The sequence below is a fragment of the Emys orbicularis genome, chromosome 3 (genome assembly GCF_028017835.1).
Source record: "Emys orbicularis isolate rEmyOrb1 chromosome 3, rEmyOrb1.hap1, whole genome shotgun sequence".
NCBI lineage: Eukaryota > Metazoa > Chordata > Testudines > Emydidae > Emys > Emys orbicularis.
Genome location: NC_088685.1, coordinates 133,413,262 through 133,426,241, shown reverse-complemented (window position 1 = coordinate 133,426,241; position 12,980 = coordinate 133,413,262). Strand labels below are relative to the sequence as shown.

At 43.7% G+C, this 12,980-nt stretch overlaps 1 protein-coding gene across 1 annotated transcript in view; it reads left to right on the top strand.

The window, feature by feature from the left end:
- Nucleotides 1-3,715: 3,715 nt before the first annotated feature.
- The window catches only part of GALNT2 (polypeptide N-acetylgalactosaminyltransferase 2), a 150,091-nt gene continuing 140,826 nt past the window's right edge, over nucleotides 3,716-12,980 (top strand). Inside the window, exon 1 of the mRNA XM_065400847.1 lies at nucleotides 3,716-3,826. Coding sequence (XP_065256919.1) covers nucleotides 3,716-3,826 — 111 coding nt within the window. The remainder of the gene's footprint in view (nucleotides 3,827-12,980) is intronic.

Sequence of the window (12,980 nt, the reverse complement as noted above, 5' to 3'; positions counted from 1 at the left end):
TACGTGCTGCTGGAGTTTAGTTGTTACAACCTTCTCAATGATTTTGCTCAGGTAGGGCAAGTTGGAAATAGGGCAATAGTTTGTACAGCTTTCTGCAGAATTGGTAGGAAAATGGCATATTTCAAGGGGGCTAGAAGCATGCTATCTTCTGAAGGAGACATTGATGATATCTGCCATCAGGGGACATGATTTCCCTTTACATTCTCTGGATCATTCTACCAATGCTGCTCTTAAAATATTCTAATATTTTCTTTTGAAATGCATTCAAGATTGCTTACATTTTTCTTACATTTCTTGCTTTAAGGCAAACTTAGTTTGGTTTTTACTTTGCTGCGTAAGTAGGATAGGATTTTGGGGGCAGAGAAGTATGTGTGTGAATGTGCTATAATAGGAGAAGCAGCTACTAATATATAGTTAAGGCTGCATAATGATTTACATTCTAACTCCCTGTGCTTTACTTACTTACAACTTTCTGAAACATTTACATTTCAGGGTGAAATTTTCTGGCCTTGGTGTCTGTCCAAAGATGAATATAATTGGAATGTTTCAGCAAAACTGGTTCTGTCATTCTCGAATATCAGAAGTATGAAAAATACATTTCCCATTCTAAAATAAATTATTGAAACCTTTCTATGACTTAATCAGCAGAAGGTTGAAAAGTGAAATCTGGCATAGAAGTAGCTAGCCCTTGTTGAGCAGAAGGGCCTTTGCTTGTTCCAGAGGAAATTACTTTGGATTTGACTGAGTTATAAGCCTTTGAAAATTGCATAGCGAGCATGTGCAGTACATTATTTTGCTAAGCTTGTAAAGTGTGCGGTTATGGAAGGATTTGCTGTGCATGCATGAGTGGCTAATTTTGCTGTGGAATGAAAAGTCTAGTAATAGGGCCATATGTTGCTGTGAACCAGTGAGGACACTGCAGAGGCTGCAGGAAGGTCTTTGAAGATCTGAATGAAGATCTTGAGGTTGTGAAGGAGGCAAGGAAGGAGTCTTGTGGACTTTGTAAGGGGGAGAGGGGTAGCAGTTTGTGACTCAGGCCCTGAAGGCCTTGTAAGGTTAAAAGAGATTGGGAAGGCTCCATATTTTAACACTTTAGACATGAGTGTGTGATCTTTTCTATGCGAAACAATTTGGTCAATAGTACCCCGTTACTGGATCTGTTAAATCTTCTTTGTATATGCTCCCTGTCTCAAAACCTGGCAGATCTGAACTGTTTAGTGAAGGAATCTTCCTGGGGCATAGGGCTGGCATACATGTTCCTACTTCAGCTGTGGCATAGTGGGTGTGGCCAGGACATCCCTACACTGGGGCAATCACTGGCTGCTGTGGCTGCTCTAAACTATACTGAGAACCAGGCCAGTGAAGAACTGGCCCCAGAACTGGCTCCTTTGCACCTCCTCTCCTGATCCCTTCTTGTATTCAACATGCTTTGGGGACACCTGAGGATCTATCTCATAATGTCTATATGGCTCTCTGCAGCCTATACCTTTGACAAGCCTATTCTTTCACTCCAAGGAATGTCAATCATTTTGTTCCAAAAGTTCCACACAAATTGAGCGTCTCCCTCAATTTTACTGGTGAAAATTATTTACTTCCAAAACTAAGAATCATGAAACTGAATTTACAGAGTCATTTGCACTAACAGGATAAATCTCTTTGCACCATTTTAAGTTTCCAGCATGAATAATTGTTTTGTGTTCCTCGGTTTGTGGGTATGTCTACACTGCAATCGAAGGCGTGATCATGTGTAGACATACTTGAACTAGCTTTAAGCTAGCTAGTATGAGTACCAATAGCAGTGAAGCCATGAAAATATGGACTGCCACATGGGCTAGCCACCCAAGGGTCTTGGTCAGGCTTGTACAGCCTGCACTGAAGCCAATGCTGTTGCAGTTTCACTGCTATTGATATTTGCACTAGCTAGATTAAAGCTAGCTTGGGTATGTCTACCGGTGCTGTAATCACACCTGCAATTGCAGTGTAGATATACCCTTTGTCACACATTGTATCCCACATTCAGGCCTTGGGAGGTGCTTTTAATGAAGTCCTCAGACGCTGAACAACTACAGCACAGGCAGTCAGCCTTGATATGAAAGGATCACCTCTCAGCTTCCAGGTCTGTGTAGTCTTCAGCCTCTCTGATGAGACTGTCAACAAAGTCTGCTCTGCTGAGCAGCAGGGGCAGTTTTTACACTCGCTTCCTAATGGCTACTGTTTCTTTTCCTGCTAATGTAACAGAACTTTTGCCAGCCCTAACGCTGGTCCTTTGCCACATTCCCGTACTGCTTGGAGTCAAGTCTTCTAGAGACTGGCAACAGATGCTTCAGCCATTGGTGCAGATGGACTGACTGGCAGAAGGGCAGCAGGATTGGCAGAGGCTATTGGCATCAGTAGACAGAAGAATCATAGAAATATGGGACTCTGTCAGTATATGCAGCAATAAAATGGACTAAAGTTTAAAAAAAAAACTTGGTGAGATGATAGAGCAAACCTTTAAAAATCATGAATGTCATGCCTAAATCAGATACTGTGATGCTGATATATATGCTGTTTGTTTTTTGTGTTCTTTTCAGTTTCACATTCTTGTTTTGTGTTATCTCCCTGTGAGAGCAGATGGGGGTTAGAACTGAACAACAGGAGACCAGTGGCACCAAAAGGGGCCCAGCAAGTGACAAACAGAAGTCAGCAGATCCCAGTGAGAACCAGGAGCAGTGTTGCAGCTGTCTTGGGCCGCTTAAGGGTAGAGTCGAGGTATTCGGTGGCCGCAGTAGAAGGCAAGGGAACGTCAGAAAGAGACGTCCCAAAAGCAACAAGTCAAAGTAGGGGTGTGGGGCCCTGCATGAGTGGCTTACTCTTGTGAGAGGCTCCAGGCAGGCAAGGAAGAAGGATCCCTGTACAACCTCCAAGCTCTGCTAGAGGGATTTAACATTTAAGGTTGGAGTACATCTTAAAGATTTCTTACCTATTTGAATAGGTTTCTGTGCAAGGGGGTTGCATGGATTTAACTAAATCCGTTTCTAACCTGATTTAGTTAAATCAATGCCGTTTTCTCATGTAAACGTGGTCTAGGTCAGAGTGGGTTACAACTGAGCCTAACAGGTCAGTTGGCTAAACGTCAAGGAGAAAAAGATGAGGATTCAGTTGTAAATTCTTCTTGTAAGCAGCACCACTTTCTTCACGGGTGCCGCCCCCCTGCGATAAGCCCCTTCCCTTCTTCTGTCAAGATTCCCTTTATGAAAGTGTGCCCGTGGCTCAGATGCCCGCGCGCCTCCGGCTCGAACGCGGTGCCAGCCCTTCGGGAAGCAGCGCTGTGACCCCGACTCCCCCTTGGCGCCTCATTTCCACCCCACGGCTGCCCGTTACGCCTGGGGGGGCAGGGCGGGCTCACTCGCTCTCCACCGGGCGATGTGGCGGATGCTCTCCCAAGGGGGAGGGGACGGGCTCACGCGGCGTTCGGAGCAGGTGGAGCGCGTCACGGGAGGCTGGCAGGAGCCCCGCCCTTCCACCCAGGGTGGGCGGGGCGGCGGGAGGCCCAGCGTGATGTAACCATGGAGACGCCGCTAGTCCTTCCCTGCCCCGCCCCTTGTGGGGCCGGGCGGCTCGGGATTGGCCGGGGGGCGGGCGCTCGCCCTCTGCCCCCTGACCCTGCGCGGTGGCGGCTGCTGGTGGCCGTTTCCTGCTGGCCTGGCGGCGGCTGCACGGGGCGGGCGGGAGGATGCGGCGCAGGTCTCGGCTGCTGCTCTGCTTCGCCTTCCTCTGGGTGCTGGGCATCGCCTACTACATGTACTCGGGGGGCAGCGCCGCGCTGGCCGGGGGCGGCAGGAAGGTGAGTGCGAGCCGGGGGGCGGCGGCGACTCCCCTCGCCCGGCAGCGCCTCCCCTCGGGGTGTCTCCCCGCTCCCGGGGCCCGCGGCGGTCTGATTCCCTCCCTCCCGTGCGGGGGTTCCCCGGTCTCCTCAGAGCATGTGGCCCGTGGTCCGCTTCCTCGCCACGCAGCGCCGAGGCCGTTCCCCCCCGAGCCCTTTCCCTCCCTTGGCGTGTGTGGGCTCCCCTCACCCCGCGGCGTGGCGACGTTCCCCTTCCCCATAGCGACCTGCCGGGGGCCCCTCGCACCCCCGTATTGTGTGTATCGGGCGGCGGGAGGGAATCGCCCAGTCTCCCGGGTTTCCCCTACCGTGTGCGGGCGGCTTTCCCCAGCCTCCGCTCTGCGCTGTCTCTCCTCCCCAAGTGATGTGACCCGGGGCTTTTCCCCTGGGGGAGGAGGGGATTCATTTCTTTCCCCCTCTGCGTCCTACGAAGGAGGGGAGGGGGTGGATAAAAGCTTGTCACCCCCCCCCCTCCCGGCAGCACGTTTTAAAAGGCAGATGGTTTCTTTGTGGACTTCAGACTGGTTTCACCTCGTCATTGTATGGATCGCTCTTTCTCCAACTGCAACGAGCCACGTCCCAGGCTATGGGGAAGTTTGTGTGGGAGGGTAGAGAATGTGGGCCGGGCTTGGGGCAAAGAGGGAATGGGCAGGAAGAGATGTTGTTCTGACTAGATATTCACCTTTTGGAAGAAACAACTGGTTAATTACATCATCTCTTAAATATTATTTGGTCGGTAGCTGGGATGAATTCCCCTATCTGTTTTCTCCTCATCTCCCTGGCTCCTCTTCTGCCACCCTTGCTTTTCCATCTCTCCTTGGCAGTTGCAGAGCCTCTCGTAATAATCCTCTGCTCTTTTTGTGTGTGTGGAAGAGGGTAATAATTCGGTTGTTCCACTTTTCAACCTAGCGAGGATAAATATAATTTTAATTACAGCAGTGGATATTTTTATTTCCCTGTCCCTTATTCCCCATTTTTCTAAACCTTAGTTTAGTCCTTTTCTTTATTCCCATAATTATAATGTGATTAAAAGGTTAATTTTTTTTCCAGTTTGGTTTTGCAATGCTTCAGCAAAAAGAGCCTGACTTCTCAAATGCCAGCTTAGTTTGAGCTGGTGCTCATCTCTTTCGTTTAATGGTTCAATTAATAATGCTTTGAAACTGCCTGACTAGATACAATTCAGAAACCATTTAATGTAATCATGTACTGTGACTTTTTAAATAAATATTTTATAATATATTGCAACACTTCATTGGTCATGGAAATAAATGCATGGAAATGTCAGGCTTTGGTTAGGTACTTTTATAGTCCACTTTCGTGTGGGTCCAAAGATCTTTAGACAGGATTTAAAATATGAAACTTTAATTTTTGTAGAGTCAAATTAACAAAATATTTAAAATAAGTTTTATGTTATTAAGACTAGCAAAGCCAGGAAGTTTTGAGTTTTAAAGAAGTTATGGGTAGTTATGGGTAGGTGTAGCAAAATTGTCAGAACGTTTTGTTATTTTGTACATATGCTCATGTCATATCCTGTAAAAACTAGGGTCACATTGTTTAGCTAGGAATTGGCCTTTTAAATCCAAACCTTAATTATTTTTGAAGTAGTGTTTCACAATTACAAGATGGTTCTGTATTTCCCATTAACATTGATGCAGTTTGAGTTGTAGATGAATAGCTATTTTCAAGATAGAAGTCTGCTGAGGGACAGATCCTACAGTAAATCTTGAAGTAAAATAGTTAGTTCCATGACTAAGAGCTTGTAGCATCAGGGTCTGCATCTGAGTTAATGTTTTGCCATGCTGTCTTTTCATAGTTCAAAATGAATTTACTATACTGTAATTATTGAAATAAATGTTGTAACTAAATATTAATGTATAACTGTACATACAAACTCTCATTCTCCTTAAACAGATACAGGGGGCTCATAACCGAAATAGATCTGGCATGTGATGGAATTAGGGCAGTGGTCTTTAAAAGCTCTTTGTTGAGGGTCCATACAAGTGTATTTAGTAAGTAAAAATAGGCTGCTGATAGTATATAATGGAGGCAGGGAAAGTTAGCTAAGACAAAAATCTTAATATTTAGAGAAATTACTATCAAGGGAAAGATACTTGACACATTATTTAACTTTATTAATATTAAGAGGGCTGTGGTGTTGATCCTTTTTTGCACATTTCATCACCAGTTATCATTCCATACAAAATTCAATAAGTCTGAACAGTTGAGAGAGTTACAGCAAAGAGAAGCCGAAAAGTGAGAAGAATTAATAAACATGGACAGGGTCTTAGCACTGGATTTAAAATATTCAAGACTAAAGTAATGCCTGGTACAGAGGAAAACAGGTATTGGGGGTCATAAGAAACAAGTGGGGAAATTAACAGTTGTACACAGATTGGTGATTTAGGATTCTATTTTCTGTCAGCGAAGCATAAAATTTAATCCCAACCCGTGGAATGGTTTAGTGAATGTAAGTAGAGGAAGAGGTGTGTGAATGTAATTGCTTTTGAAATATCAGAAAAAGACTCATTGACTTAAAATGTCAGATCCTGAAATAAAGCAAAAACACATTCTTAGCTTTATGAATAGAAATGCTGCTGTGGTGAATTTCTTGGTCTAGATGACTCTGTAGTCCTAATTGCTCTCAAACTATTTCAGTATGGCAAAAGCACAGAAGAGTCTCTCGTGGAATATCAGTTTTAGTAGACTGAATTCTTGGCTTGCTCAGTCTACAAATTACAGAACTGGGAAAAGGATGGTTCATAATTATATAATTAAAAGTTAGGATGCAAATTACTCAGATCTCATTCATACAAAGAACATATGCTTATATTAGGATGACAAAAAAGTACAAATCTAGGGAATAATAATCCAGATCTATTGAATTTCGTGGTATAGGTCCATGTTCTGCGAGGTGATGAAGTCAAACAATTCCTACTGACTTCAGTATCCTTATTGATTATTTGTATAATTATAGCCTAGAGGCCCTAGTCATAGACCAGGACCCTATTGTGCTAGGTGGTGTACAAAACAGAACAAAAAGACAGTCCCTGCCCAAAGGGTTCACAATCCAAGTATGAGACGAGACAACTGAAGTATATAGGCCAGGCATCGGCAACCTTTGGCACGTGGCCCGCCAGGGTAAGCCCCCATTGGCCTGGAATGGCCAGTGGGAGCTGCGATCGGCCAAACCTGCGGACGCGGCAGGTAAACAAACTGGCCTGGCCCGTCGGGGCTTACCCTGGTGGGTTGCGTGCCAAAGGTTGCCGATCCCTGATGTAGACAGATTGGGGAGTACAAGTAAACAGTGAGACAGTATTGGTTAGTATGATAGACAGTGGTCTGTGCACAGCCTAACTTGTCAAGTTTAGAAGACAGTCCTTAGGAGGGATTTGAATTTGGCTAATGAGGTAGCTTTGCGGATGTTTACAGGAAGTGTCTCCCAAGGATGTGGAGCAGCCTGGGAGAAAGCACGACTTTGACGGTGCTCACTATGGTGCATGATTGCGCCCATCGAGTAACCAGGACTTTAGTTTTTTCCCTTATTAGAATTGTGTGACATCCTTAATTTGTGTTTGTTTCTTTGGTTCTCCACTTGCAGTCTTTCAGTGCTTGCATTGCCTTCTAAAGAATGTGTGTAGCTAGCAGTATATACTTTTATTGAATTAAGCTATTTGGGTTCTATATCAGTAATGTGCTAAATGATGAGCATCAAAAACATAAACATGGCTTATCAGAAACACAAACTTTGTAGTAATTTGGGTACAATTTTGGGGGATGGTAAACAATGGTTGCCTTTTATGATGTGGATATTTGATTACTTACTGTTTCAAAAGTAGCATACTTCTGTGATTTATTTAGCACTCTTTTGCCAGCAAGTTCTGTGTATTCATTCTCATTCAGAACAAATAAACTTTCATGACTGTTCCCATTTTCAAAGCAGGAAAATACATCTTCTGTTGGAGCTACAGAATGGTACACTGGTTATTACTCAGATAATATTTTACAGGGACAGTCATATTTTGCCCAAGTTAATGTGTATGTGTAAAGCAATCATAAAAAGGCTGTTACCCAAACATATTAGGATTTCCCTGGCTGATTGCTTGTCTTTCTACAGCTATGGAAGAGAATGGGTCTATCAGGACAGAAGCTCCCCGTTTCCTCCCCAAAGAGCAGCAGTTGGAGGGTCCCTCATTATTTTCACCTAAGGAACCTCTGATAATTGGGGTGGTGGGCCACTACACCGCAAGTAGAATTAGGAGCCACTCAGCTTATCATATGGGTAACTCTGCAGAGTTGTCTTAAAGTTCAAACTAAAAAAGCTTGTAAAATGGTTCCAGGATCTGTTAATCTTATTCCAGGATGTTTTGTGGTCTAGTAAAATTGGAAGGATTCAGAATTATAATTAGCTGAGCCACAGGGAAGAGGCTACTCCTGAGCTGGTTGTGTGACTCCTCTCTACAGTTCCCCCCCCCCCCCCCCCCGTTCTGGTTTTCTGAAATGGACAGATTCTTGATAGGTTGGTTTACTATGGAGCAAGCACAAAAGGAATGAAGCAAAGAGAAAAGGTGATGCCCTAACTCAAGAGTATATCTGTTCATTAAAAGTAAATCAAGATTAGGGGATGGGGTGCTTCTATGGTAGCTCAAGGATGACAGGACTTTAGCGTTGTGCCTGTTAGCAAATGCAGCATATCTCTATAATGCAGCCTTTTTTTTTTTTTTTTTTAAACCAGGACATTAAGTAAAATAGTGTTAAATGAAGCATGTATAACGAGTATGAAGGAGAGAACAAGAAAACTACATATAGAAATATGACACTTCAAATTCATTTTTGTAGGTTTAAGTGGAAACAGAAGGAAATGGTTTTTGTCTAGTTTTTCAGTTATTGTAGTCTTAGATGTTACTTTTGTCACCAAAATGAAGCTTCCTGATAAGTGGCATTTTTAATTGACAGTTTCCCTTTTAAGTTACAGCATAGGACACATCAAGGAATGTATATAGAGGCCCTGGGCTGTTTTGGGGAAAACTTATTTTAAAAAAAGTGTGGTAGCTGCAGGGAGCCTTCTCAGCCTATCCTCACACACAAGCAACAGAGGCCATGTGTAACCCATTCTGCCCATCTTATAACTTGAGGATTCTGAACATATAGCCACACAGGGAGTTTGAGTTTAGGCTGCTATCATTTGAGATAATTTTAACTCCTTATACTATATGTTCTTGGATTTGGTTTGTTAGCATCTCAGTGTTAGGATAATTTGGCTATTCTTAATCTTGAACAGGTACCGTAACTAGTTCTGTATGGCTCTTCTCTGTTCTTGAGTTCTTAACTTTCTAGAAAGAGCATGGAACTAGAAGACAAATGATGCTCCTTTCTGTTTTGGAGGTAATATTGGTGGATATTTTTAGTAAAAGTCATGGACAAGTCACGGGCAAAACAGAAAAACTGATGGAAGTCGTGACCTGTCCCTAACTTTTACTAAAAATATCTCTGACAAAATGGGGATCTGCGGCTCCCCACACTATTTCAAGAGGGGCAGCTGCAGGGACTAAGAGCTGCCTGTAGCAGCTGGGGGCTGCAGGGTACCCCTGCAGCTCCGGGTGTGTCTTGCTGCCCACGGGAGCTGGGAGCTCGGGGTTCCCTGCCACCCACGGGGGCCAGGAGCTGCCACAGTGGCATGGAGCTCGGGGGTTCCCTGCCGCCCTGGTGGCCCAGAGCTTGGGGGAGCTTTGTGACTGCAGCGTCACCCTCTGGTGTCAGGGAGCTCGAGGGGGGAGGGTTCCCCTGCAGCGTCGCCCCCCAACAGCAGGGAGCTCGGGGGGGTTTCCCCTGCCGCTCGTGGTGGCAGGGGGCTGCGGGGGCCACCGGAGGCGGCAGGGGTACCACACAGCTTCCTGCCTCAGTGGGTAGCAGGGGACCTTGCAGCTTCTAGCGGCCTCCGTGACTTCAGCCTGCGGTGGTCGGAAGTCATGCATTCCATGACTTCCATGACCTTTGTGATTTAAATCGAATCCTTAGTAATAGGTGATGCGTTATTTTTTCTTGTAATTTGCAATTCTTCATTTGAAAGGGAATTATGTGATGTTATTTAATTACTGTGCCACCAAGGCTTTTCTTCTTTCACTGCAGTACAGAAAAGTCTTTTGAAAATGTAGTTATATGTACTTTCCGTTTGTTAAAGTCTCATTTTACAGAATTATTTTAGTATGCTTAGACATTGAGTCATTTTGTCAGTCAGTGGTAGTTTTAGTCAGTCACCCTCATGGAACATGTCTTGTGTGAAACTAGGTTCACTTGCAGTGACAGGCCAGAATTATGTAGTAGGCTCTTTCCCTGTTTCCTCAGTACTCTTTGAGGTGATATTTTGATGTGAAACCTCAAAGTTGCATGGGGAGGTAGTGGGAAACTGATATTTAACTGCAAGACACCTGTCGCTTTTGTTTTTCAGTTTAGTGATTGTCTTTGGTCTTAGTGTGATGATACCACTCTTGAGTTAAGTACAGTAGATATGGATAAGGGAGCTGTGTAGGGAGAATTGTCTAGTGGTTAGAACAGGGAACTGGGGAAACAAGACTCACATTCTATTCATAGGTCTTCCATGAACATGGTGTATCATCTTGAGCAAGTCTCTTAGACTGCCTGTCTTTTAGTCTCCATTTTGCATGGCTATTGTGAGGTTTAATGGTTGAAATTCTCAAAGTATTATTCCATATTCCACTTTGATTTGCTGCTTCGCTATGGTTTCTGTATACATCAACTTTAAAACTGTAGTGACATTGCTCTTAGTATTTAGGGTTCTTCTGTGAATGGAAATGGCCCCCTGGAGTGATATGGTTTAAAAAGTATAGAGAATGAATGATGTGAGGCATAAGCACTATGCCTATTTCAGTTTCTTGACAGTCACGCATTACAAGATTTAGTGTAAACATCATCCATGCTCATAAGGTGTGCCAGCTCTTTCCAAAAATACTGTTTGATATCTGATGCCTGTCTATGATATAAATATGATGGCAGTTTTTTTTCTGTTGAAGAATCTTTTGCTTTTATCCATACAAAATGCACTTCTTTCCCATCCTCACTGTCAACTACTTTTCTCATATTAAGGTACTCTCACTTAAAGATTTAGGTTGGACATTAGGAAAAACTTCCTAACTGTCAGGGTAGTTAAGCAATGGAATAAATTGCCTAGGGAAGTTGTAGAATTTCCATCACTGGAGATTTTTAACATGAGAACGGCCATACTGGGTCAGACCAAAGGTCTGTCAAGCCTAGTATCCTGTCCTCTGACAGTGGCCAATGGCAGGTGCCCCAAAGAGAATGAACAGATAGGTTATCATCAAGTGATCCATGCCCTGTCACCCAATCCCACCTTCTGGCAAACAGAGGCTAGGGACACCCATCCTAGCTAATAGGTCCATCAATGGCTATCTTACATGAAGCTATCTAGCTCCCTTTTGAACCATGTTATAGTATTTGCCTTCACAACACCCTCTGGCACGGAGTTCCAGAGGTTGACAGTGTATTGTGTGAAAAAATACTTTCTTGTGCTTGTTTTAAACCTGCTACCTATTAATTTCATTTGGTGGCCCCTTGTTCTTGTATTATGAGAAGGAGTAAATAACACTTCCTTATTTACTTTCTCTATACCATTCATGATTTTATAGACCTCTATCATATCCCCCCTTAGTCGCCTCTTTTCCAAGCTGAAAAGTCCCAGTCTTATTAATCTCTCCTCATACGGAAGCCGTTCTATACCCCTAATCATTTTTGTTGCCCTTTTCTGAACCTTTTCCGATTCCAATCTATCTTTTTTTGAGACGGGGCGATCACATCTGCACGCAGTATTCCAGGTGTGGGTGTACCATGGATTTATATAGAGACAATATGATATTTTCTGTCTTATTATCTATCCCTTTCTTGATGATTCCCAACATTCTGTTCGCTTTTTTGACTGCCGCTGGACGTTGAGTGGATGATTTCAGAGAACTCTCCACAATGACTCCAAGATCTTTCTTGACAGCTAATTTAGACCCCCATCATTGTATATGTATAGTTGCGATTATGTTTTCCAATGTGCATTACTTTGCATTTATCAACATTCAATTTCATCTGCCATTTTGTTGCCCAGTCACCCAGTTTGAGAGATCCTTTTGTAGCTCTTCGCAGTCTGCCTGGGACTTACAAAACTGCTCAAGATAGTTATCATCTGCAAATTTTGCTACCTCACTCTTTACCCCTTTTTCTAGATCGTTTATGCTATTTTTAAGAGCAGGTTATACAAACACCTGTCAGGCCTGGTCTAGATAATACTTAATCCTGCCATGAGTGCAGGATCCCTTCCAGTCCTATGAGTCTATGAATGAGACAGACTTTCTGTTCCTCTCTACTGAATTTAAGAACTACCTGCATCCAGAAACTCTGCTACTCAATGTACACTTTCTTATCAAAACATGGTAATTCTATGTGACTAATTTTTCTTGTAATATTTTGATACACTTTTGCACAAACACCTTCATGTAACTTGGAAAAAAAGGAGCAAAAAACCCCCCTACAGTATGCATGGGGGGCAGGTATTGGCAAGAAATTTAATAGATTCTTGATTCCCTGTTGCACCATGTACCAGAGGTGCTTGAAATACAAAGGATTCAGTTGTGGAAAGGTTATACAAAGGATTGGCACAAAGCTAACATGTTATGAGAGAACTGGACTTGACATAACCATAGGCATCTTGTGCACTTAGCCACCATAAGCTGGAAGTTAGGACACCACAGAGTCAGGAAAATTCTGGCCTTGGCTTAGGCAGACAGAACAAAAACATCTGCACAATTGCAGTTACTAACTAAGATAGATAAAGTGAAAGGATAGGCTCATGAGAAGTGTGTGTGGGGGGGTGGGGAGGGGAGGGAGTGTGAATAGCTGACCTTGGTCTGGCTACCTGTGTTTGTAAGTTTCTTGCTGAAGTTGCTTTGCTGATATGTAGAATAATGAATTATTTGCTGTTACTAGGGAGATTGTAATTGGGGGGCTATTATGGGTTATGTGCTTGATCCGGAGAAAACCTATAAAGAGTTTAGTTAGAGAGTGTACTTCGGAGAAGTTTGGATTTTCTGTGAACTAG